We start from the raw sequence: 27,341 nt of genomic DNA, 5'->3' as shown, positions 1-27,341 counted from the left end.
ATGGAACAGTTGTGTATGCGAGTGTGCGTGCGAGTGTGAGTGTGTGTGTGAGTGTGAGGTTTCCAGGGTTAGTCACCCACCATATTAACGTGGTTTGAAGAAAACACACCCTTTTAAACAACAAACAAGTCACTATGGCAATGCCAGCAGGGCCAAGGGGAGGGTGTTTACTAATGTTGCCAGTTATCCATCTGATCTGAATCCCAATGCCAATGCCTATAAATACTCAGCCAGTTTGGCATAATTCATGAGAAAAGTGTGTTGAATTATATTTGTAGTTTTTGTCTGCTGTAAATGTTTCTTACAGCAACTGTGTATCTGGTAGTACAGGCATCTTGAATACCCTGCTATGCTGAGTTCCTTCATAAGTTTCAGTCCAGACGGCAGACTGCTCTTCATGCAACAGAGAATCACTCTGAAGAGAGTTTTAATCAGGCTACAGTACACATTTTCTCAGTTAGATTTGAATCACATTCACCATATGTACGTAATTCAGAAGAAATATGCCTTGCGAATGTCAATACGGTATACATTGTTCAAGGGGCAGTTAAGTTTCATTATGGAGGCGGTAATGTGAGAGTGCTGCTGAAACCTACTCTGGTTCTGTAGAAACAGCCTTGAAACACACATTAGCAACAGAGGAAAAAAGAACCCTAAAACATACAGGGGCCCCATAGCCGTGTCATACCACGCTGCTGGATAGCTGATCGACATTCCTCTGACCTGCTGCATCCATCTACTTCATCTCACAGCAGGGAAGGGACAACTACTCGGACAGACAGACAGGTCTCGCCCCACCCCGCCAAGAAAATGATGGTAGGGGAAACACTGGGGTAACTAGCCTGTTGGTTCTTTAACAGAGACTTTGAGATCAGATGTCATCTGGGTGGGAGTGGTCGAAGGAGGTACCAAACCACCCATAATCCAGCTGTGAGTTTTTTAATACCTCTGTTTTCTCTTCTGTCACCGTACTGCACTATGCAAATACTCTCCGTGCTCCATTGGCTCGCTGAGTCCCATGGCTTTAGGGACGAGCCATGGCTGTAGCACAGACCTGTAATTTGGATTGGCAGAGGATGCTGTATAATCATCATCCTCCAAAAAGTTATTCTGAACAGCCAAAGAACAGACGGCCAATGGGGCAACCTGGCTCTGTGGGGAACGCCAAAAGAGTGCAGTGACTAGGAAAAGGAAAGACACGCTGCATTCATTTGATCCGGACAGATGGCAACATCGGAGCACTGGGCTAGGCTGCCGGTTCATCATTACACACAGTGGGGACATCATGGCCGCCAGTCTATGGTTCAATGGTTCTCTACTGACTCTTTTCAGTATTTATTCAACATGTTGGGTCTATCTTTCAACACTCAGATGTAAATGAGTTAGGCATGATGATTACTGAGTGACTTAAAGGTTTCCTCTGGCTCTGAATGGTGATGTCACTAGTCAATCTCGCCACTTGTTCAATAGGATCGCTGGATGAGACCCTATTCCTACACCAGTCTGGGACGTTTTCAGTCAAACCAGTTTAATAGCTACTTTGATGGTCAATTAGTAGGTAACCACAAACTACAAAGATAATTTCCTTCTGTCTGTAACTATTCTTTTCTCAGGTGATGACATACTGTAATATTTTATGCTGGGATGACAAATGCCTATTTGCTAACTCCAGAATCACGAATATTACTGCTATACAATACCTTGGGATCCCTCTTTCTCTCTCTCTCTCGCTCTCTCCCCCCACCCCCCTAAATTAAAATGTATCTGTCTCGACGTGATAATAACGATATACAGTGCATTCAGAAAGTATTCAGACCCCTTGACTTTTTCCACATTTTGCGATGTTACAGCCTTGTTCATAAATTGATCAAATATATTTTCCCCCTCATCAATATACACACAATACCCAAAATTGACAAAGCAAAAACAAGTCTTTAGATTTTTTAGCAAATTTATACAAATAAGGAAATGTCACATTTAAATAAGTATTCAGACCCTTTTCTCAGTACTTGTTGAAGCACCATTGGCTTTTTGGGTGTGACACTGCAAGCTTGGCACACCTGTATTTGGGAAATTTCTCCAATTCTTCTCAGCAGATTCTCTCAAGCTCTGTCAGGTTGGGTGGGGAGCGTTGCTGCACAGATATTTTCAGGTCTCTTCAGAGATGTTAGATCGGGTTCAAGTCTGGGATCTGGCTGGGCCACTCAATGACATTCAGAGACTTGTCCCGAAGCCACTCATGCGTTGTCTTGGCTGTGTGCTTAGGGTTGTTGTTTTGTTGGAAGATGAACCTTCGCCCTAGTCTAAGGTCCTGAGCGCTATGAAGCAGGTTTTCATCAAGGATCTCTCTGTACTTTACTCCTTTCATCTTCACCTCGATCCTGACTAGTCTCCCAGTCCCTGCCTCTGAAAAACATCCCCACAGTATGATGCTGCCACCACCATGCTTCACCATAGGGATGGTGCCAGATGTGATGCTTGGCATTCAGGCCAAAGAGTTCAATCTAGTTTCGTCAGACCAGATAATCTTTTTTCTCATGGTCTGAGTCCTTTAGGTGACTTTTGGAAAACTCCATGCAGGCTGTCAACCATAAAGGCCTGATTGGTGGAATGCTGCAGACATGGTTGGCCTTCTGAAAGGTTCTCCCATATCCACAGAGCTCTCCAGGAGCTCTGTCAGAGTGACCATCGGGTTCTTGGTCACCTCCCTGACCAGGCCCTTCTCCCCCGATTGCTAAGTTTTGCCGGGCGGCCAGCTCTAGGAAGAGTCTTGGTAGTTCCAAACTTACTCCACTTAAGAATGATGGAGGCCACTGTGTTCTTGGGGACTTTCAATGTTGCAGAGTATTTTTGGTAGCCTTCCCCAGATCTGTGCCTTGACACAATCTACGGACACATTCTTTCGAACTCATGGCTTGGTTTTTGCTCTGTCATGCATTGTCAACTGTGAGTCCTCATATAGACAGGTGTGTGCCTTTCCAAATCATGTCCAATCAATTGAATTTACCACAAGTGGACTCCAATCAAGTTGTAGAAACATCTCAAGGGTGATCAATGGAAACAGGATGTACCTGAGCTCAATTTTGATTCTCATAACAAAGGGTCTGAATATTTATGTAAGTAAGGTATTTCTGTTTTTTTTATTTTTAATAAATGCATATACACTACCATTCAAAGGTTTGGGGTCACTTGGACATGCCCTTGTTTTTGAAAGAAAACCAAATTTTTGTCCATTAAAATAACATCAAATTGATAAATACAGTGTAGACATTGTTAATGTTGCAAATTACTATTGTAGCTGGAAACTACAGATTTTTAATGGAATATCTACATAGGCGTACAGAGGCCCATTATCAGCAACCATCACTCCTGTGTTCCAATGGCACGTTGTGTTAGCTAATCCAAGTTTATCATTTTAAACGGCTAATTGATCATTAGAAAACCCTTTTGCAATTATGTTAGCTGAGCTGAAAACTGTTGTCCTGATTAAAGAAGCAATAAAACTGGCCTTCTTTAGACTAGTTGAGTGTCTGGAGCACCAGCATTTGTGGGTTCGATTACAGGCTCAAAATGGCCAGAAACAAATAACTTTCTTCTGAAACTCATCAGTCTATTCTTGTTCTGAGAAATGAAGGCTATTCCATGTGAGAAATTGCCAAGAAACTGAAGATCTCGTACAGTGCTGTGTGCCACTCCCTTCACAGAACAGCGCAAACTGGCTCCAACCAGAATAGAAAGAGGAGTGGGAAAACAAGGACATTTCTAAGTGACCCCAAACTTTTTAACGTTAGTTTATATATTGTGAGAAACGGTATAAATATCATCCTAATTACTTGGGTAATTGGTATCTCTCTGTCAGTCATTTTCAACCTATAGGTATATTTTATGTTTTTTTGTGTGTTGCTCTGGCCTTTTCATGATCTGTGCTCCCTCTATTGGTGATCAGAAGAAAGTTCTACAAACCACTTTATGTATTTGATTTACTCAGCTACAACTCTAGGCTAATCATGTTATCTTCTGTCCCGTCTGTTGCAGGGTTCGACCTGATGGAATACTTCAAAGTGGAAAACATACTGGGATCAAGGTTTGATGAGGGCCAGAGCTCCTATGTTCGACTTGGGACCATGCCTATTGTACAACAGACAGAGTGAGTTAACTATTTTGTATTTACCGTGACAAATACCATGTGAGATTGCGCCAGTGGCGCAGGCCACAAGGCGATGGAAGTCATGGCACAGGTGTGATATTTGGCCGTGTGCATACATGGGTTGGTAGTTTAAGTGATAATGCCAGAGAAATATTGGCACGGGTGTTGTTAGGCTTGAGTCGAAGCTGAGAAAAGCTGCCTGCCTGTCTGTCTCATCCTGACTCCCGACACGTTCATTACTATGGGATATCTGGAGATCGAATTTGAATATTGAAATAAAGTTGCAAATGTTGGAGAGACAGACGGCAAGGTTTATACAAATTTCCGCTGTAGAAAACTCATTGTTAGTCTAAAAGAAATCTGAGATAACGTCCAAATGCTTTTTATAGTGGAGTTCAAGTTTATAAATTGCCTGGCTGGGCTCATTAGACAGTGGATTTTGAACAGAGTAAATAGGCATTTTAACATCATAGATTTAGCCAGTGGTAACTTGTGGAATAGACACCGGATGGAATGCGGTTTTAACAAATCGGCATTCAGGATAAGACCCACCAGTTGTTAATTAGCAATAAAACCACCCGTGTTCAACTATAGGGAAAAAGACTGGAAATGGCTTAGATTGTTGACAACATGTAAACTATATTTAATATCCAAATGTTTATTGAAAACATAATCACATTTGCACGATGAGCACTGTCTGTTTCTCAAATACATGATTACAGTTGTTGGTTAGCTAGCAGGTGAATTTTTGCCATATTAGCATATAAATGAGTCAAAACACCTCAAAACAATTATCAATAATAAGATGCGATGTAAACCAAAAACACCCGTTTGTGATGAAAATCTCAGTTGCAAGCTGATTGATCAAATCAAATCAAAGTGTATTGGTCGCAAACACAGTTTAGAAGATGTTATAGCGGGTGCAGTGAAATGCTTGTGTTACTAGCTCCTACCTGTGCAGTAAAATGTCAAACAAGTTCATAAATAAAGAACAGTCAAGAAACAAGAAAGCAAGAATGTCAGAACGAATCCAATTAACAACCCAAATACAACTGTCTCAGTAATCCAAATACAATCTAGTCATATAGTCAGAATGATATGTAGGCCTGTAGCAGTAGATATACTACAGTGAGCTACGTCAACAATCCAGTGATAATGCATGCATGTAGTGTGGATGTGATGATTGAATGGCAACCATCTGTGCTGTTGATGTTTTCCAGAGACGTGTTCCCTCAAGGTCTGCCAGATGAATATGCCTTTGTGACGACTTTCAAGTTCAGGAAAACCTCGAGACGGGAGGACTGGTACCTCTGGCAGATCTTTGACAAGTATGGAATTCCACAGGTGGGTTATCATAGTGGTGTGTGTGTGTGTTCATCAACAGATCACATGCTGAGTCTATTGTATTGCCAATTGCAGTGCTGGCATGTCGACAGAGAGGCATGATGATTATTTTCCTGATCAGTTGTACCATTGAATAGCATTGGGGATGTTGTGTTATACTGAGTGGAACAGGGGAACCCAAGAGCAGGCTCAGACGAGGAGACTGGGATGAAGTAACCAAGGTCTTTATTGACACACAGAGGGGAGATGGAGTGCAGGTCAGGGGAAGCTCGGGCGGGTTGCTGGAAACAGGGGAAGCAGGTCTGGAGGGGAATCCAAGGGAGTAGTAGAGTGGGGAATCCAGGACAGAGTAGCAGGATGACGAGACGTGCGACTGGAGACAGGGACCAGAGTCAGAGCAGGCAGAACTGTAGCGGAGGTAACCTGCCTAAATGACTACCGACCCGTAGCACTCACATCTGTAGTCATGATGTGCTATGTAAGGCTGGTCATGTATCACATCAACACCATTATCCCAGAAACCCTAGACCCACTACAATTTGCATACTGCCGCAACAGATCCACAGATGACGCAATCTCTATTGCAATCCACACTGCCCTTTCCCACCTGGACAAAATGAACACCTATGTGAGAATACTATGCATTGACTACAGCTCAGCGTTCAACACCATAGTGCCCTCAAAGCTCCTCACCAAGCTAAGGACCCTGGGACTAAACACCTCCCTCTGCAACTGGATCCTGGACTTCCTGACGGGGCGCCCCCAGGTGGTAAGGGTAGGTAACAACACAACTGCCACGCTGATCCTCAACACGGGGCCCCTTAGGGGAGTGCGCTTAGTCCCCTCCTGTACTCCCTGTTCACCCCCAACGACATTGCCAAGCACAACTCCAACACCATCATTAAGTTTGCAGACGACACAACAGTTGTAGGCCTGATCACTGACAACGATGAGATAGCCTATAGGTAGGAGGTCAGAGACCTGGCCGTGTGGTGCCAGGACAACAACCTCTCCCTCAATGTGATCAAGAAAAAAGGAGATGATCGTGGACTACAGGAAAAGCAGGGCTGAGCATGCCCCATTCTCATCGACGGGGCTGTAATGGAGCAGGTTGAGAGACCAAGACAGTCGTGAACAGGGCATGACAACAACTATTCCCCCTCAGGAGACTGAAAAGATTTGGCATGTGTCCTCAGATCCTCAAAAGGTTCTACAGCTGCACCAACAAGAGCATCCTGACTGGTTGCATCACTGCCTGGTATGGTAACTGCTCGGCCTCCAACCGCAAGGCACTACAGAGGGTAGTGCGTACGGCCCAGTACATCACTTCGGCCAAGCTTCCCGCCATCCAGGACTTCTATACCAGGCGATGTCAGAGGAAGGCCCTAAACATTGCCTAAGACTCCTGCCACCCCAGTCATAGACTGTTCTCTCTGCTACCGCACGGCAAGCGGTATCGGATTGCCAAGTCTAGTTCCAGGCTTCTTAACAGCAACTACCCACATGCCAAAAGACTCCTGAACAGCGAACCAAATGGCTACCCTGATTATTTACACTGTTGCTACTCTCTGTTTATTATCGATACCTCGACTAACCTGTTCCCCCGCACATTGACTCTGTACCGGTACCTCCTGTATATAGCCTCATTACTGTTATTTTATTGTTGCTTTTTATTTGTTTTTTTAATTGTAATTTTTTTAAATTGTTTTACTTCATTTTTTTAGTAAATACTTTCTTAACACTTATTTTTTCTTAAAACTGCATTTTGGGTTAAGGGCTTGTAAGTAAGCATTTCACTGTAAGCTCTACACCTTTGGTGTGTGTGTGTGACAAATACAATGTGATTTGATTTGATTTGACTATCTGCTGTCCCCACTTGCTTGAAGATGTCCACCATTGCTCTTGTACCCAAGAAAGCAAAGGTAACTGAACTAAATGACTATCTCCCTGTAGCACTCTCTTCTGTCATCCTGGAGTGCTTTGAGAGGCTAGTTAAGGATCATATCATCTCTACCTTACCTGACACCCTAGACCCACTTCAATTAGCATACCGCCCCAATAGATCCACAGATGATGCAATCACTGTCACACTAACACTGCCCTATCACATCTGGACAAGAGGAATAGCTATGTAAGAATGCTGTTCATTGACTATAGCTCAGCCTTCAACACCAAAGTACCCTCCAAGCTCATCATTAAGCTCGGGGCCCTGGGTCTGAACCCCGCCCTGTGCAACTGGGTCCTTGACTTCCTGACGGGCCGCCCCCAGGTGGTGAAGGTAGGAGACAACACCTCCACTACACTGATCCTCAACCCAGGGGCCCCACAAGGGTGGATGCTCAGCCCCCTCCTGTACTCCCTGTTCACCCATGACTGCATGGCCATGCACGCCTCCAACTCAATAAGCAAGTTTGCAGACAACACAACAATAGTACCGTATGCCTGATTACCAACAATGACGAGAGCCTACAGGGAGGAGGTGAAGGCCCTGGTGGAGTGATGCCAGAAACATAACCTCTCACTCAACGTCAACAAAATGAAGGAGCTGATCGTGGACTTCAGGAGACAGCAGAAGGAGCACGCCCCTATCCACATCGACTGAACCGCAGTGGAGAAGCTGAAAAGCTTCAAGTTCCTCGGCGTACACATCAATGACAATCTGAAATGGTCCACCCACACAGACAGTGTGGTGAAGAAGGAACAACAGTGCATCTTCAACCTCAAGAGGCTGAAAAAATTCGGCTTGGCCCCTAAGACCCTCACAAACTTTTACAGATGCATAATTGAGAGCATCCTGTCGGGCTGTATGACCACCTGGTACAGCAATTGCACCGTCCGCAACCGCAGGGCCCTCCAGAGTCAGCCCAACGCATTACCGGGGGCACACTGCCTGCTCTCCAGGACACCTACAGCACCCGATGTCACAGGAAGGTCAAAAAGATCATAAAGACATCAACCACCTGAGCCACTGCCTGTTCACCCTGCTATCAGCCAGAAGGCGAAGGCAGTATGAGGGGCATCAAACAGCTTCTATCTCAAGGCCATCAGACTATTAAATAGCCATCACTAGCCGGCTACCACCCAGTTACTCAACCCTGCCCCTTAGAGGCTGCTGCCCTATGTACATACTGGAGACATGGAATCACTGGTCACTTTAATAATAATGGAACACTAGTCACATTAATAAAGTTTACATACTGTTTTACTAATTTCATGTGTATACACTGTATTCTACTGTATTTTATTCAATGCCACTCCAATGCCACTGCTCGTCCTAATATTTGCATATTTCTTAATTCCATTCTTTTACTTTTAGATTTGTGTGTGTTGTTGTGAATTGTTAGATACTACACAGCTAGGAACACAAGAACTTTGCTGCACCCACAATAACATATGCTAAATCTGTGTATGTGACCAATAAAATTGTATTTTCTATGATAGCATAGAACATGTTTAAGAGAATCCTTTCATTATTAACATATTCAAGTTTATTCACTTGATCCTTCCACTGTCGCTCCTATCCAGGTGTCTATCCGTCTGGACGGTGAGAACAAGGCAGTGGAATACAACGCAGTGGGGCTGACCAAAGACGCAGTAAGAGCTGTGTTCAAGAACGAGGAGGTGGACAACCTGTTCGACAGGAATTGGCACAAGATCGCCCTGAGCGTCGAGGCCAAGGCTGTGTCTCTCTACCTGGACTGTAAATTCATCCAGACCCTGCCCATCGGGGACAGGGAGGACATCGATATCCACGGGAAGACTGTGATCGGAAAGAGGCTGTATGACAGCGTGCCCATTGATGTGAGTGGCTGGCGGTTACAAATATCAGGGATGAGGTTAAGAGCAGTGGGAAGGTCAGGGGGTTGGAAGTAAGCTACAGCAGGTGGTGGAACAACATGGTGGATTAAAGGTGCAATATGTAACTTTTTGGGAATCCCAACCGAATTCACATCGAAATCTGTGCTATAGATCATTCTCATTGAAAGCAAGTCTAAATTGCAGTAGATTTGTTCTATGTGCCCCATTTCTATGCTTCACATTCTTAAGTTTTGTTTTTGTGTCAAACAGCTGAAAATACAATATTTTTGTTTATGGGAAAGATATTTCACAGCAATTTAGATGGTACAATGATTCTCTACACTATACTTGCTTGTTTTGTCACATAAACTCAAATTAGGAGAACTATTAGATTTTTAGCAACCAGGAAATGGCGGAGCGATTTCTGCATAGTGCATCTTTAAGGAAGTACTGTTTATATTGCATTTTTAGACTAGTGTCCATCTTGTGATTCTGTGTTCATTTACTGTACTGTAGTGTACATTTAGCTAACTTTGTGACTTTCTGTCCCTGCAGTTTGACCTTCAGAGAATGATCATCTACTGTGATTCCAAACACGCTGAGCTGGAGACCTGCTGTGATCTGCCCACCGGGCCGGTGAGTCAGACAGTCAGACAGACAGGGCACCTGTCTTTGTGGTAGGCCACTCCAGGAGCATGTCTGCCATGGTTCTCATACTCACCTTACAGTGGTGAGCCACTCCAGTGAGTCAGCCAATTGTCTGTCACTGTGGTGGGCCTGGGCCACTCTGCTGGACAGAATGCCTATCATACTTCACTGCTTCACCTTCTGACGATAACACTGTTTTTTAATTCCAGTGCCCCAAGAAGGTGGTGACGGAGGCCCCTCCCATAGAGATCCCCACCCCCACCCCTGCAGGTGTGGAGCAGCAGAGAGGACCCCAGGCGGTCAACTGCTCCTGTCCTGCTGGAGAGAGGGTAAGATGCATAGGTCAAAATTCAATCATAGGCCGTAGCTCCTCTATACTTACAATGGAAATGTTGTTTGATGGTTTCCAAAGGTCTGTTTATGTATTCATGTTTTACTGATATGCAAAAGAGATCTCATATTCAATTTGACCACCTGATGAAATAATGGATCAATAAACGTTCCTTCCCCACAGGGAGAGATCGGTATACCTGGCGTTGCAGGGCCCAAGGGTGAAAAGGTCATCTAACGCTCATCTTTAATCCATATATCATGTGTGATACAACAATATTCCCTATTCCTGTATCTATTTCTCTGGGCTCGTTGTTGTGCTCTGTCACAATGTCACATGCCTACTCTTACAGGGTGATACTGGTGCTCTGGGAGCAGCTGGACCTACTGGCCTCAAGGGAGCCAAAGGAGAAACTGTATGAAAACATTACTGTGATAATGTCAAACATACTAATGCCTCATTTACAAGATCTGCTATCTTCATGTGACCCTGTTTCTCACAGCAGGAAAATAATCCAGCAGCAACAGGAAATGTGAATTGTTATGTAGATTATAATTAATTGAGAATTTTGTAGGGGTTGATAAACATTTTCGTTAGGGTAAATCAAGTCAAATCAATTGGAAATTGCCAACTTTATAAGCCCTCTTAAACGTTGAATACGTTACAATTTGCATTTCCTGCTGAGCTGGAAAATTCTTTGACAACAGAATATCGAATTAAGATAGCAGATCTGTATGGGCCTCACATTTTAAGGATAAGCACTTGATAGTAAACATAGTAAATAGTCATAGTAGCACATAGCTTGTTTACCTCATATTTGAGTTTTTTTTATTGTATTGTGTGAAGTATATGATGAAAAAGTTCCTGCTAGATGATGTGTTCATCTACATAGATATTAGACTTAGAAGTTTCTGTTATCCTAAGTGGCATGCACCTCTTTTATCGTTTCTGCTGTCTTTTCTTCCTCCAGCCTCGATAATAATTGATCCATGTTGATTGATTATTTGCAGGGCAAAGTAATAACTGTCAAGGGAGACAGAGGTGAGAAGGTAAGGTCATGGTTTTGACAGTCAAACTCCTCACATGTCATAATAAACATAACAATAACAATGCATGGGCATCATCGTATCCTAACCCTCTACAACCAAAGATGTCTGTCTCATTGGATCTATCACACACATTTAACAAAGACAGAATTACATCTCCTAAAGTGCAGTAGCAGTGTAGATTTTTTTTTTTTTTTTTAGGAATACCATACCATTCTTTATGAGTAGGGATATGGTCCTACATGTCATAGATAGAATTACAGGACTGTTGGCCGCAGAGGAAGTGTAACACAGAGGACAAGCCCACGCAGACGCCCACCCGCTCCGTTAGAAACACACACTTTGGGTCTGTTAAACACACACGCGCATGCGCGCACACACACACACACACACACACACACACACACACACACACACACACACACACACACACACACACACACACACACACACACACACACACACACACACACACACACACACACACACACACACACACACACACACACTGGGTCGGCCCTACGTGGCATTGCCAGCTGGGTAGGTTATAATTTCCCCCTCAGCCCAGACCAGGCCAGGCATGTCGCATACAGCCAGTCCAGACCACACTAAATCTGGGTTCAAATAAGATTTTGGTCCTTTTTGATGCTTTGCTGTGCTTGAATGAGCTTGCCTGGTGGGTAGTTCCAAAACCATCTGACGCTCCAGGCAGGGCTCAATCAAGTGCTCAAAGTATTTGAAATATTTGAAATACTATGTGAACCCAGGTCTAGTGCCGAGGAGGATACTTAAGATGGCCACAGTGTAGGCTGGAAAGCAAGGCCACACTTCTTGCATCTCTGGTTGAAATGCACTTAAAGTTATGTTATAGTTGTGACAGCTGCACCTGCAGCGAGTGTGCTGTAATTTCAACATGTAGGCAATATGTAGGCAGTGTAACTTCCTGCTTTGATATCCACAGTGTTAGAACTTGGAAATATTAGGTTCCGACACCAAGATCAGGTTTACAGTCTCAACGTCATAGAATCACATTCCAGCCATGTCGACTCACAACACAAGCAGCCCTTAGCTAAAAAAAGATGCATGCCTGAATCCTGGCAATTTATTTATTTGCAGACATGGCGTGGTGGTGGAATTTCCAGGGCGAGTTGGAGAAGAACACCAGCCTAATGTCTGAGAACTCAATTGTTGCACTTGAATAAAAGTAACCTTAATAGAAAATGACTCAAGCAAAAGTGAAAGTCACCCAGTAAAATACTGATTTAGTAAAAGTCTAAAAGCATGTGGTTTTAAATATACTGAAGTATCAAAAGTGAAAGTAAAAATTATTTCAAATTTCTTATAAGCAAAACAGACGGCACAATTTTCTTTTTTTAATTTGCGGATAGCCAGGGGCACACTCTAACCCTCAGTTATAATTTACAAATGAAGCATTTGTGTTTAGTGTGTCTACCAGATCAGAGGCAGCAGGAATGAGCAGGGATGTTCTCTTTATAAGTGTGGGAATTAGACCATTTTCCTGTCCTGCTAAGCAATCAAAATGTAACGATTACTTTTGGGTATCAGGAAAAATGTATGTGTCACGCCCTGACCTTAGTTATCTATGTTTTCTTTATTATTTTGGTCAGGTCAGGGTGTGACGAGGGTGGGTATACTGGTTTTGTATTGTCTAGGGTTTTTGTATGTCTAGGGTTGTTTGTAAGTCTAGGCATATATAGGTCTTTGGTGGCCTGAATTGGTTCCCAATCAGAGGAGGCAGTTGTTTATCGTTGTCTCTGATTGGGGATCATATTTAGGTTGCCATTTTCCCTTGGGTATTTGTGGGTTCTTATTCTATGTTTAGTTAACTGTCTGCACTAGCCATATTAGCTTCACGGTTCGTTTTGTTGTTTTGTTCAGTGTTCATTCTTTAAATAAAGAAGGATGTTTAAGTCTTGAGACAATTGAGACATGGATTGTGTATGTGTGCCATTCAAAGGGGGAATGGGCAAGACAAAATATGTAAGTGCCTTTAAACAGGGTATGGTAGTAGGTGCCAGGCACACCGGTTTGTGTCAAGACCTGCAACGCTGCTGGATTTTTCACGCTCAACAGTTTCCCATGTGTATCAAGAATGGTCCACCACCCAAAGGACAACCAACCAACTTGTTAACTTGATACAACTGTGGGAAGCATTGGAGTCAACATGGGCCAGCATCCCTGTGGAACGCTTTCGACACCTTGTAGAGTCCATGTCCCAATGAATTGAGGCTGTTCTGAGGGCAAAAAGAAGAGGTTGCCTCAATATTAGGAAGGTGTTCCTCATGTTTGGTAAACTCAACAGACTAGACTAGACAATTGTACAAAAGCAATTTAAAGTATTTTGTGTATAATGTATTTTTATTATAGGCGGTTGTATGAAGACGTTTTCTTGCAATGTTTCTCTCTTTTGATGAAGAATGCGTCAAAGTGGTACAAGCTCTGAGAGTAATGAAAGGGTACATTGGTTTATGAAGCAAAGTCTTTCTGCTGGTTGAAGGCTTATTGGCACTATGTAATTAAACATTCATGTGTTTTCTTTTGGTTTCTTCTAATTCTTTGGAGGGATTCCTTGGCACAAAGAACGACATCAGAGCACAAACCAAAACTAGGATGTTGAAAGGCTATAGAACATTTTAAAAGCAATTTTTCAATGAGATTGAGGTTGGGGTTGAGTTTGCCTGTGTGTATGAACTGACCTCTGCGTGGAGAACACCGCGGGGCTTTGAGAACCGGACTGGACCGCTGTTAACATAGTTTGGCCCCCAACGCCATTGCTCAAAGTTGAATCTGTTCTATCTGTTTGCCCTTGCTTGTTTACGTACAGTGTGTGCATTCTTTATGTGAAAAACTCTCTGTTTTGTCCCGAAGTCTGTTTTTATGTGTTTATTGTGTACTACATGTTCTAACAGTAATCTACTAATCCCTGTTCAGGAAATGAACCCGACCATGTTGTCTCACAGCACCTCGTTGCTGTCTGCATCTGTTGTTACACTATTACGCCTACGCATCACCGGTGTCAAGCCACTCTAACCTCCTCTCCTCTCGCTACAGGGGGATCCCGGTAGCCAGGGGACATCCGGTGACAAAGGATCCAATGGGGAGAAGGTGAGATGATCCTAAAGAGTTGTGATACGGATGCTTTTCCCCTGTTCTGTACCTCTCATGATATGTCTGTCACAGAGGTGCTTCATTAAATGGTGAGGCTAGTATCTGTTCTGCTGCTTGTCTGCGAGCAGACTCTACATTTGGAAACGTACAATAGACAGCAATAATATACTTTTTAGATGATTTTGTTTTAAAACCACTTCCAGGGAACCAGTGGAGCGGCAGGTCTTGCTGGGAAAGATGGATCTAAAGGAGAAAGAGTATGAGACAACCACCTCACAATAAGATTTTCCTACAATAAGTGACTGTTGTTATGATGTAAACATTTCTGATTAACTTCTGAATGTTTCTGCTTTATTGTGACAGGGTGAATCTGGGCTGGCAGGCGATCAGGGATTACCTGGACCTCTGGGACCAAAGGTGGGTGATCGTTCTAGTTATCTTTGTTGATTCCATATAGGTCTCGGACAGTATACAATAGCCAATGTACTCTCATGACTACATGCAATCTGCTCTTTGTAAACCCTTGTCTTGTGTTTGGATTTGTGGCAGGTTAAGTTAGATTTGTGGCAGGTTAAGTTATAGTTTAAAGTTAAGAGTTTTATTTGGTGTTGTCTACTCTGATATCAAAGACAGCCTTGTTCTTTGTGTTCTGTGTCTTGGTGGGCGTTTGACATTTGATAGACAATTACCTCTATGCTTGCTATTGATTTACTGTGACTTGGTTGGCTGACTTCCCTTGTCTGAGGCAGCTGGAGAGGGAGGGAGAGAAGGGCGAGAGAAAGCAAGAGGGAAAGTGGGGGAAGAGAGAGAGGAAAGAGAGGGAGGGGAAGAGGGGGAGAGAAAGAGTGGTTAGGTTTGGCCAATGTGCTGTGTGACCACTCAGTCCCAGACTCCCAGCCAAAAAGAAGATCTCAGCTCAGACTAGCGGGAACAAGAGCCCCCTGTTGACAGAACTTTGGAAAGTTAATGTTTTTTAGACTGTACACCAGGGAATTGGGTCAATTATATCAAACAAAATCCTGAACATAGCATGTCCTTGTAACTGTGAATTCCTTGATGATACTAATACTTTTGTATTGTGGTGAGTTTACTCACTACCTACAGTACCAGTCAAAAGTTTGGACACACCTACTCAATCAAGGGTTTTTCTTTATTTTTTACTATTTTCTACATTGTTGAATAATAGAGAAGACATCAAAACTATGAAATAACACAAATTGAATTATATAGGAAGCAAAAAAGTGCTAAACAAATCAAAATATATTTGAGATTCTTCAAAGTAGCCACCCTTTGCCTTTTTTAATTTGCACATTTATTTAACTAGGCAAGTCAGTTAAGAACAAATTATTATTTACAATGACCAAACCTGGACCAATTTTGCACCGCCCTATTGGACTCCCAATCACGGCCGGATGTGATACAGCCTGGATTCGACCCAGGGACTGTAGTGATGCCTCTTGCACTGAGATGCAGTGCCTCAGAAACCTGTGCCACATAGGAGCCCTTGAAGACAGCATTGCACACTCTTGGCATTCTCTCAACCAGCTTCACCTGGAAATATTTTCCAACAGTCTTCAAGGAGTTCCCACATGTGCTGAGCACTTGTTGGTTGCTTTTCCTTCACTCTGCGGTCCAACTTTTCCCAAACCATCTCAATTGAGTTGAGGTTGTGTGATTGTGGAGGTCAGGTCATCTGATGCTGTCACGCCCTGGCCTTATTATTCTTTGTTTTCTTTATTATTTTAGTTAGGTCAGGGTGTGACATGGGTAATGTTTATGTTTTGTTGGTTTTGGGTGTTTATTTGGTAAAGGGGTTATGGGGTGTAGTAGATGGTTTTGTGTTGAGTGTATATGTCTAGTGTTGTCTATGTTGGTTAGTTATCTAGGAGAGTCTATGGTTACCTGAATGAGTTCCCAATTAGAGACAGCTGATTTCGGTTGTCTCTGATTGGGAGCCTTATTTAGGGTAGCCATAGGCTCTCATTGGTTGTGGGTAATTGTCTATGTAAGAACGTTTGTAGCCTGTATGTTTGTGCACAACGTTTGTAGCTTCACGGTCGTTTTGTTGTTTTGTTATTTTGTTATAGAGTTTTTGTGTCGTGTTCATCTTCGTTGTGTTTAATAAAGAAGATGGCTTATTTTCCAAAAGCTGCATTTTGGTCCGTCAATCCGCCACACGATCGTGACAGAATTACCCACCATAGGACCAAGCGGCATGGAAGGCGGCAACAGGACCTACCTACACAGGATCTCTGGAGTTGGGAGGACGAATTGGAAAGAGATGGACCTTGGGATCAACCTGGAGAATATCGCCTCCCTCGTGAAGAGCTGGAGGCAGCGAAAGCCGAGAGGAGGCGATATGAGGAGGCAGCACGGAGACAAGGCTGGAAACCCGTGAGTACACCCCAAAAAATTCTTGGGGGGGGCCTTAAAGGGAGTGTGGCGAAGTCAGGTAGGAAACCTGCGCCTACTCCCTGTACTTACCGTGGAGAGCGGGAGTACGGGCAGACACCGTGTTACGCAGTAGAGCGCACGGTGTCTCCTGTATGCGTGCATAGCCCGGTTCGGTACATTTCAGCTCCACGTATCGGCCGGGCTAGACTGAGCGTTGAGCCGTATGTCATGAAGCCGGCCCAACGCATCTGGTCACCAGTGCGTCTCCTCGGGCCGGCGTACATGGCACCAGCCTTACGCATGGTGTCCCCGGTTCGCCTACATAGGCCGGTGCGGGTTATTCCACCTCCCCGCACTGGTCAGGCGACGGGGAGCATAGAACCAGGTAAGGTTGGGCAGGCTCGGCGTTCAAGGGAGCCAGTACGCCTGCACGGTCCGGTATTTCCGGCGCCACCTCCCCGCCCCAACCCAGTACCACCAGTGCCTCCTCCACGCACTAGCTATATGGTGCGTGTCTCCAGCCCTTTACCACCAGTGTCTAAACCACGCACCAAGCCTCCTGTGTGTCCCCAGAGTCCTGTGCGTCCTGTTGCTGCTCCCCGCACTAGCCCTGAGATGCGTGTCCCCAGCCCGGTGCCACCAGTCCCGGCACCACGCACCAGGCCTACAGTGCGCCTCAGCCGGCAGGAGTCTGCCGTCTGCACAGCGTTGACTGAACTGCTCGTCTCCCCAGCGCCATCTGAGCCATCCGTCTCCCCAGCGCCATCTGAGCCATCCGTCTCCCCAGCGCCATCTGAGCCATCCGTCTGCAATGAGCCTGCAAAGCCGCCCGTCTGCCATGAGCCCACTGAGCCGTCCGCCAGACAGGAGCCGCTAGAGCCGCCAGCCAGACAGGAGCCGCTAGAGCCGTCCGTCAGACAGGATCTGCCAGAGCCGCCAACCAGACAGGATCTGCCAGAGCCGCCAACCAGACAGGATCTGCCAGAGCCGCCAACCAGACAGGATCAGCCAGATCCGTCAGCCAGCCATGAGCAGCCAGATCCGTCAGCCAGCCATGAGCAGCCAGATCCGTCAGCCAGCCATGAGCAGCCAGATCCGTCAGCTAGCCATGAGCAGCCAGATCCGTCAGCTAGCCATGAGCAGCCAGATCCGTCAGCTAGCCATGAGCAGCCAGATCCGTCAGCTAGCCATGAGCAGCCAGATCCGTCAGCTAGCCATGAGCAGCCAGATCCGTCAGCCAGCCATGAGCAGCCAGATCCGTCAGCCAGCCATGAGCAGCCAGATCCGTCAGCCAGCCATGAGCAGCCAGATCCGTCAGCCAGCCATGAGCAGCCAGATCCGTCAGCCAGCCATGAGCAGCCAGATCCGTCAGCCAGCCATGAGCAGCCAGATCCGTTAGCCAGCCATGAGCAGCCAGATCCGTTAGCCAGCCATGAGCAGCCAGATCTGTCAGCCAGCCATGGGCCGTCCCTCAGTCCGGAGCTGCAGTCCCTCAGTCCGGAGCTGCAGTCCCTCAGTCCGGAGCTGCAGTCCCTCAGTCCGGAGCTGCCATTCCTCAGTCCGGAGCTGCCCCTTACCCTGGTGCTGCCCCTTACCCTGGTGCTGCCCCTTACCCTGGTGCTGCCCCTTACCCTGGTGCTGCCCCTTATCCTGGTACTGCCCCTTATCCTGGTACTGCCCCTGACCCTGGTACTGCCCCTTACCCTGGTACTGGTCCTTAGTCCGGAGCTGTCCCTTAGTCCGGAACTCCCCCTTAATGCAATGGGGTTAATGTGGAGGGGGGTCGTTTGGAGGAAGCCTAGGAGGTGGTTAGGTACTGTGGTGACGTGGGGACTACGACCAGAGCCGGAGCCGCCACCGTGGAGGGGAGCCCACCCAGACCCTCCCCTAGACTGTGTATGGTGCGCCCGGAGTTCGCGCCTCAAGGGGGGGGGTTATGTCACGCCCTGGCCTTATTATTCTTTGTTTTCTTTATTATTTTAGTTAGGTCAGGGTGTGACATGGGTAATGTTTATGTTTTGTTGGTTTTGGGTGTTTATTTGGTAAAGGGGTTATGGGGTGTAGTAGATGGTTTTGTGTTGAGTGTATATGTCTAGTGTTGTCTATGTTGGTTAGTTATCTAGGAGAGTCTATGGTTACCTGAATGAGTTCCCAATTAGAGACAGCTGATTTCGGTTGTCTCTGATTGGGAGCCTTATTTAGGGTAGCCATAGGCTCTCATTGGTTGTGGGTAATTGTCTATGTAAGAACGTTTGTAGCCTGTATGTTTGTGCACAACGTTTGTAGCTTCACGGTTGTTTTGTTATAGAGTTTTTGTGTCGTGTTCATCTTCGTTGTGTTTAATAAAGAAGATGGCTTATTTTCCAAAAGCTGCATTTTGGTCCGTCAATCCGCCACACGATCGTGACAGATGCAGCACTCCATCACTCTCATTCTTGGTCAAATAGCCCTTACATAGCCTGGAGGTGTGTTGGGTCACTGTCCTGTTGAAAAACAAATTATAGTCCCACTAAGTGCAAACCTGATGGGATGGCGTATCGCTGCAGAATGCTGTGGTAGCCATGCTGATTAATTGTGCCTTGAATTCTAAATAAATCACTTACAGTCTCACCAGCAAAGCACCCCCACACCATCACTCCTCCTCCTCCATGCTCCTCCATGCTTCCTCCATGCTTTTGGGAACCACATATGCAGAGATCATCCGTTCACCTACTCACAGAGACACGGCGGTTGGAACCAAAAATCTTAAATTTGGATTCATCAGACCAAAGGACAAATTTCCACCTGTCTAATGTCCATTGCTCGTGTTTCTTGGCCCAAGCAAGTCTCTTCTTATTATTGGTGTCCTTTAGTAGTGGCTTCTTTGCAACAATTTGACCATAAAGGCCTGATTCACGCAGTCTCCTCTGAACAGTTGATGTTGCAATGTGTCTGTTACTTGAACCGTGAAGCATTTAATTGGGCTGCAATTTCTGAGGATGGTAACTCTAATGAACTTATTCTCTGCAGCAGAGGTACCTCTGGGTCTTCCTTTCCTGTGGCGGTCCTCATGAGAGCTTGTTTCATCATAGCACTTGACTCCACTTGAAGAAACTTTCAATGTTCTTGAAATTTTACGCATTGACTGACCATGTCTTAAAGTATTGATGAACTGTCATTTCTCTTTGCTTATTTGAGCTGTTCTGGCAATAATATGGACTTGGTATTTTACCAAATAGGGCTGTTCTGTATACCAACCCTACCTCGCTATAACACAACTGATTGGCTCAAACGCATTAAGAAGGAAAGAAATTACACAAATTAACTTTTAACAAAGCACACATGTTAATTGAAATGCATTCCAGGTGACTACCTCATGAATCTGGTTGAGAGAATGCCAAGACTGTGCAAAGCTGTCAACAAGGCAAAGGGTATTTACTTTGAAGAATCTCAAATATAAAATATATTTTGATGATCACTTTTTTGGTTACTACATGATTCCATATGTGTTATTTCATAGTTCTGATGTCTTCACTATTATTCTACAAAACCATTGAATGAGTAGGTGTGTCCAAACCTTTGACTGTTACTGTACTTCCTAGCTAAACCCATTGCTCCTCAGGGAGCCTAGCATAGGCCATTGGTGGCTTTCCATTGCACTTTGAGTCTCCCGCATTTGGCTCAGTCAGAACAGAGGTCAGGGGTCAGGGTTCCCCAAGAGGGTCACAATGCTAACCGGTGTTGTTGCTGTTCTGGGTGTTAATTGGCCTCTACAGAATCCATATTCCTCAAAGTTAGACACAGCAAAATTATTTTTTCACCCATTTTAACTTGCCCCTCATATGACCGAATGGGCAATATTACTGCTCAACTTGAAATGATTGGGTAATAACATTGCGTCTGTTATCCATCAATATAATGTCTGGTCCTTTTGTTCCTACAGGGAATTCAAGGAGACTCAGGACTTCCTGGTTCATCTGGACCCAAAGGTGTCAGTGTGAGTAGAATTTACAGTAAAAAATAGCACATATATAAGCCAAAGAAATTAATGCTTTTGTCTCAGAAAAACCTATGTTTTCTAAAAGAGTCTTTGGACGTTACTGAATGTCTGTGTTGTACTATGTTAGGGTGAAAAAGGTTTGAAAGGAGATAAGGGATCTGCAGGATTAAGGGTAAGTATTATTACATGTCCTATATTTGATTCAAATGATCATCAAGTGTCATAGGTCATCACAAGCATGACTGGTTAAGAAATCAAATATAACTGCATGTACAGAGTTGAGAATAGAAAGCTCCACCAGGTTTGGTTAACTTTAAAAATAGCAGACACACCTAGCTGGAATGTGCAAATGTGTGTATACCAATTCCATGTAGGTATACCAATTTAAATAAAGGTAATTAAATGTTTAACAATTGACAGAATTTTTTCCTATTTAAGGGTTAAGTCCATCGTTTCTGAGAAGGAATATAGACCTCCATCTCAGAAGGGAGTAATGGTGCAGACAGATGTGAACTGGCTTCCCTGATGCACTCTCCACACTTCCTGTCCTGGGCTTGAGGGGGCGGATCCGAATACACTCATTCAAGGATAGCTGCCCACAGTACTGTGTGTCAATGCCTCCTTTAAGGGTTCCTGAAATATAGAGTTTCACTGCTGCGGATGGCCATTGACTAGGATGTAACACACTAGTCAATCCCTCAGAGTGATTGTGGCCGATGATTATAATGATTATACTGAAGTAGCACCCAGAATGGAGTAGTTTATATGATTCCTGGCCTACTGGGCTTCACACAGTATGTCAAATGGGTCGTTGAGGACTATGATTGTTATTAGGCTTTTGAGATACAGACTGTCCTCGGCGTTGGGTGATGATGTGAGATGATAGGATTTAGAGGTGCTGGTCAGTGTCATAGAGATAGAATGGGGTTAAAGGAGAGGGGTTTTAGACAGCGAGAGTAGAATATTATTTACATGGTGGGTTGTGTGAAATGAACTGCCAACCGAGATGAAACGGTAACACCTAGAGTACATAAGGACTTCATTACACACTTGTAACACATGTATACCGGTACCGCATCCGTTGGTCGTTGACATACTGTACGTCTCTGTCAGCACATAATGTTCAGAATAATAAACCGTGTACAGTACTGTCTATATATTTAGCACATGGCTTTTTCCCACCGACCCTGACCCAAAGCCATGCAGCAGGTTTGAAAAACATACCAGCATGAAGCAGGTTCTGACAGCTTAACAGCGGGGTCCTGTAGGAATACGATGATGGTGATGGTGGCTATGTATTCTGTGCTTCTGAGCTGTCATGTTAAAGCCATCAGTCAGCCAGTTATTCTGTTTTCGGCGAGAATTGACGTCTGGAGAAGCATTTACTTCTCTGGAGGTGACTGAGGAGCTGGTGGTTCGGAACAGGAAGTGGTGGTCCAGAATAGGAAGTGGTGGTTAGGAGAGGCTTCTGGCGGTCAGCTGGGGGTCAGGGGTATCCATGTTGTTGGCAGATGGAACAGTCACAAAGTCATGACAGACATGTGAGACGTGTGTAATGTATTCAGCACCTGCTGGTATTGACAATTAAAAAAATATATATATATTTAACTAGGTAAGTCAGTTAAGAACAAATTCTTATTTTACAATGACGGCCTACCCCGGCCAAATCCTCCCATAACCCGGACGACGCTGGGCCAATTGTGTGCCGCTCTATGGGACTCCCAATCACATCCAGCTGTGATACAGCCTGGGATCGAACCAGGGTCTGTAGTGACACCTCTAGCACAGAGATGCAGTGCCTTAGACTGCTGCGCCACTCTGGAGCCCTGGTGTTCTTCTGCAACAAAAAGGCCTTGGATAGAATGCAGTACAGCTGGGAAGCTGTGGCAAGGTTATTGTTAGTCATAGCAGGCTACTTTTGAATCTCATTTCTTATGGACCTAGAAGACCCTTTCTGTGTTCCATTGAACACTGTTCCTTGATCCTCACAGGGTGACAAAGGTCTTGACGGATTCCCTGGAAAACCTGGTGTCACAGGGAAAGATGTGAGTTATCGTTTTCTGATAATGTTTTGCAGGAGCATACCGATGTTTACATGAGAGAAAGTTCCTTTCGCTGGTAGTCTACGTCTCATTTCTGAAAGCTGTTTGTTTCGAATCACTGTCTAGGGTTTGGGAGGACTGATTGGCGCACCTGGAGCCGCTGGAGTGAAAGGGGAAAAGGTATGGTCTTCCCTCTATTAAACACTGTAATACAACACATGATCATGAACAATACAACATATGAATTGGAGTAAAACTTTCCTCAAAGAACACAAGAAAACACATCAAACATGAGGTGATGTGCTATGCATCATTTTAGGATTCTTATCCAGAGTGACTCACAATCAGTTCATTAGCAGGTAAAACAACCACATAAGATCAGAATCATTGCAGGTAATCCTTTAAAAAAGAGATGTTATCTGCAAAAGCCTTAGTCAGACTGAACTGTTAAGTTACTGTCTGTGTTCCAGACATTCCTCTGTTTTCCCTATTTTTAACCATCGAAGGCAGCTCACTTCTCTATCTGTCTTGATAACACTTTCCTCTTGTCTGACTATAATTACCACACACACGCACGCACGCACGCACGCACGCACGCACGCACGCACGCAGACACACACACACACACACACACACACACACACACACACACACACACACACACACACACACACACACACACGCAGTATTGTACAGCTAACTTTGTGGGGACCCACAATTACACACACATGCACACGCACACCTCAAGCACTGTATGAAAAGTTAAACTCCACTTAACACTGCATCCCGGAAACTACTATTTCCCTTGTCATTGAAATGATTAACGTCTCTGTGTCATCTGAAATATTACCCCATAAACCACACAGATGATTTAAAGAGACAACTTTTCGAAAGTGTTTAATTTCCTGTGTGGTTTCACTGTCTTGCAGGGAGAGACGGGCCCTGCTGGAATGCCTGGGGATATGGTGAGTTCCTGAACATAGTATGCAGTATAGTTTAATGTCAGGTACTGTGTACTCCACTAGCATGGATGCCAAGTGCCAACCTGATACAACAACATAGAGTGATAGTAAAAAAACGAATTTCAAATTTGATGTAGATTACTGTTTGTTAGTCCTGTTTAAAAGTGCTTTAAACCACACCTTTATTTTGTCAGGTTCAAAGAGAGGGCTTGAAAGGAGAGGCTGTGAGTACATGGATATAGTCATTTTATTTTCATAATTTTCTGTTCAGTATTTTGAGCATGGGTCTGTATCTTTAACGCTATTGCCAAGTCATCTGTAGTCATACAGTGTGTCAAGTAAGGTCATGAAGGTTTGTACACTAGAAAGTACAGAGGTTGAGTTACTACACAATAATGGCTACAGTAACATGGACAGTATAACGTTCCTATGACGTACAGTATATTGTTACTAAGTGACGACTGTCTCTCCTGGACTCTGACTCTGTTATGTCTTTGTCTGTTCTGTGTTCCAGGGACCGCCAGGACCTCGTGGCCCTCCAGGACCTGATGGTCCCCCAGGACCCCCTGTAAGGAACCACGATTTATTACTTCCTCCACTTAGACTCCACCTTCATATTTGACCCAATTACATGTCTCTGTATAGATAACAGATAAATGCAAAAAGGCCCACAAGCTCTGTAGTTTTATCAGTCAGAGCTGAAGTAGAAAAATGACAAGCGCTTTTCCCCCCAGGGTGCAACTGGTCAACTTGGTTTACCTGGCGAACCTGGAGAGTTTGGCCAAAGGGTAAGAGTCGAATATTTGTTATAGGATTTACAGTACATGCCTTTGATTACAGTAGCACTGTAGGCCTGAATCTGACTTCACTGGTACTTTAATCATAAGGTGTTTAGGAGTGGCACAAACAGTAGGTTTCTTCCCATTCTCTCAAAACCACAGTTAACTTTTTCTGTATGGCACTCAAAGGTTTATTTTTTCTCTCGGTACCAAAGCACTGTAGTCATAGAGACTGGATGTTGACGGTACACAGTCATCTGTATTACAGCAGTACAAAGCCACTGGACTGCTGTTGGATTCCTCCCTCTGTTTTCTACAGGGACAGTTTAGGAAGTCAACTGTCTCACGGAAACAGAGATGAGCTGTTGGACTGCTGTTGGATTCCTCCCCTTGTTTTCTACAGGGACAGTTAAGGAAGTCAACTGTATCACAGAAACAGGGATGGTGCAAAAGATTTAAGAACCATAAAATCCATGTTGATATCCTAACAATAAATAAAGTTATATTCTATTCTAGGCAAGAAAATCCCCATGATAACATTAAACCATCATTTTGTGTATGGCCGTTGTCGATTTGGTCATTTTTGCACATATCTCTGGATATATCTAATGGGTTCATGAGCAGCTGGCTACTCTCTTGCCTCCTGTTGTCGTGGAACTGCATAAAGTGCATTCGGAAAGTATTCCGACCCCTTGACTTTTTCCACATTCTGTTACGTTACTATCACATTTGAAGGTAAGACCCAGGTGCAGACAATGTCGAAGTAACAACAGTTTATTAATTTGAACACACGCAGGCAAAGGTACCAGACAGCAGGCAGGCTCAGGGTCAGGGCAGGCAGAGGTCGGTAATCCAGAGTAGTGGAGCAAAGGTACAGGACGGCAGACAGGCTCAGGGTCAGGGCAGGCAGAGTTTGGTAATCCAGAGTAGTGGGGCAAAGGTACAGGACGGCAGTCAGGGTCAGGGCAGGCAGAGGTCGGTATTCCAGAGTAGTGGGGCAAAGGTACCGGACATCAGGCAGACTCAGGGCAGAAAGCATAAATATAGACAAGACAGGAGCAAGTGGAAAAACGCTGTTAGGTTTGAAGAACAAAACCAACTGGCAACAGACAAACGGAGAACACAGGTATAAATGCACAGGGGATAATGGGGAAGATGGGCGACACCTGGAGGGGGGTGGAGACAACCACAAAGACAGGTGAAACAGATCAGGGTGTGACAGTTACAACGATATTCTAAAATTGATTACATTATTTTTTTCCCTTATCAATTTACACACAATACAACATAATGACAAAGCAAAGACTGTTTTTTAGAAATGTTAGTACATTTATTACAAATAAAAAACGGAAATATCACATTTACATAAGTATTTCTGACCCTTTACTCAGTACTTTGCTGAAGCACCTTGGGCAGCGATTACAGCCCTGAGTCTTCTTGGGTATGACGCTACAAGCTTGGCACACCTGTATTTGGGAAGTTTCTCCCATTCTTCTCCGCTGATCCTCTCTCGCTGCCCAGCTATTTTCAGGTCTCTCCAGAGATGCTAAATTTGGGTTCAAGTCCATGGTCTGGTTGGGCCACTCAAGGATATTCAGAGAATTGTCCCGGAGTCACTCCTGTATTGTCTTGGCTGTGTGCTTAGGGTCGTTTTCCTGTTGGAAGGTGAAACTTTGACCCAGTCGGAGGTCCTGAGCGCTCTGGAACAGGTTTTCATCAAGGATCTCTTTGTACTTTGCTCCGTTCATCTTTGCCTCAATCCTGAGTGGTCTCCCAGTCCATGCGGCTGAAAAACATCCCACAACATGATGCTGCCACCACCATGCTTCACCGTAGGGATGGTGCCAGGTTTCCTCCAGACCTCACACTTAGCACTCAGGCCAAAGAGTTCAATCTTGGTTTCATCAGACCAGAGAATCTTGTTTTTCATGTTCTGAGAGTATTTAGGTGCCTTTTGGCAAACTCCAAGAGGGCTGTCATGTGCCTTTTACTGAGGAGCGGCTTCTATCTGGCCACTCTACCATAAAGGCCTGATTGGTGGAGTGTTGCAGAGATGGTTGTCCTTCTGGAAGGTTCTCCCATATCCATAGAGGAACTCTGGCGCTCTGTCAGTGTAAAGACTGTCGCTTTCCTCATCCTCGGATGAGGTGAGGAGAGAAGGATCTTCTGACCAAAACGCTCATGGCAGGCTGACGGCTCTCTACGCTCATGGCAGGCTGACGGCTCTCGACGCTCATGGCAGGCTGACGGCTCTCGACGCTCATGGCTCTCTGACGGCTCTCGACGCTCATGGCTCTCTGACGGCTCTGGCTGCTCATGGCTCTCTGACGGCTCTGGCTGCTCATGGCTCTCTGACGGCTCTGGCTGCTCATGGCTCTCTGACGGCTCTGGCTGCTCATGGCTCTCTGACGGCTCTGGCTGCTCATGGCTCTCTGACGGCTCTGGCTGCTCATGGCTCTCTGACGGCTCTGGCTGCTCATGGCTCGCTGGCGGCTCTGGCAGATCCTGTCTGGTTGGCGGCTCTGGCAGATCCTGTCTGGTTGGCGGCTCTGGCAGATCCTGTCTGGTTGGCGGCTCTGGCAGATCCTGTCTGGTTGGCGGCTCTGGCAGATCCTGTCTGGTTGGCGGCTCTGGCGGATCCTGTCTGGCTGACGGCTCTAGCGGCTCCTGTCTGGCTGACGGCTCTAGCGGCTCCTGTCTGGCGGATGGCTTTGCAGGCTCATGGCAGACGGGCGGCTTTGC

The 27,341-nt window shown here is 45.1% G+C and overlaps 1 protein-coding gene across 1 annotated transcript in view; it reads left to right on the top strand.

Moving 5' to 3' along the window:
• The window catches only part of LOC129820011 (collagen alpha-1(XXII) chain-like), an 82,600-nt gene that overhangs the window by 14,678 nt on the left and 40,581 nt on the right, over window positions 1-27,341 (top strand). The window contains exons 4-22 of the mRNA XM_055876799.1: window positions 4,036-4,147; window positions 5,368-5,491; window positions 9,017-9,292; window positions 9,845-9,925; window positions 10,147-10,266; window positions 10,452-10,496; window positions 10,621-10,683; window positions 11,279-11,317; window positions 14,387-14,440; window positions 14,647-14,700; window positions 14,807-14,860; window positions 20,760-20,813; window positions 20,944-20,988; window positions 22,808-22,861; window positions 22,985-23,038; window positions 23,788-23,823; window positions 24,015-24,044; window positions 24,335-24,388; window positions 24,555-24,608. Coding sequence (XP_055732774.1) covers window positions 4,036-4,147; window positions 5,368-5,491; window positions 9,017-9,292; window positions 9,845-9,925; window positions 10,147-10,266; window positions 10,452-10,496; window positions 10,621-10,683; window positions 11,279-11,317; window positions 14,387-14,440; window positions 14,647-14,700; window positions 14,807-14,860; window positions 20,760-20,813; window positions 20,944-20,988; window positions 22,808-22,861; window positions 22,985-23,038; window positions 23,788-23,823; window positions 24,015-24,044; window positions 24,335-24,388; window positions 24,555-24,608 — 1,403 coding nt within the window. The remainder of the gene's footprint in view (window positions 1-4,035; window positions 4,148-5,367; window positions 5,492-9,016; window positions 9,293-9,844; window positions 9,926-10,146; window positions 10,267-10,451; window positions 10,497-10,620; window positions 10,684-11,278; window positions 11,318-14,386; window positions 14,441-14,646; window positions 14,701-14,806; window positions 14,861-20,759; window positions 20,814-20,943; window positions 20,989-22,807; window positions 22,862-22,984; window positions 23,039-23,787; window positions 23,824-24,014; window positions 24,045-24,334; window positions 24,389-24,554; window positions 24,609-27,341) is intronic.

This window comes from Salvelinus fontinalis, chromosome 22, assembly GCF_029448725.1.
Source record: "Salvelinus fontinalis isolate EN_2023a chromosome 22, ASM2944872v1, whole genome shotgun sequence".
NCBI classification, from domain to species: domain Eukaryota; kingdom Metazoa; phylum Chordata; class Actinopteri; order Salmoniformes; family Salmonidae; genus Salvelinus; species Salvelinus fontinalis.
This window is presented reverse-complemented; position numbering and strand designations above follow the sequence as displayed.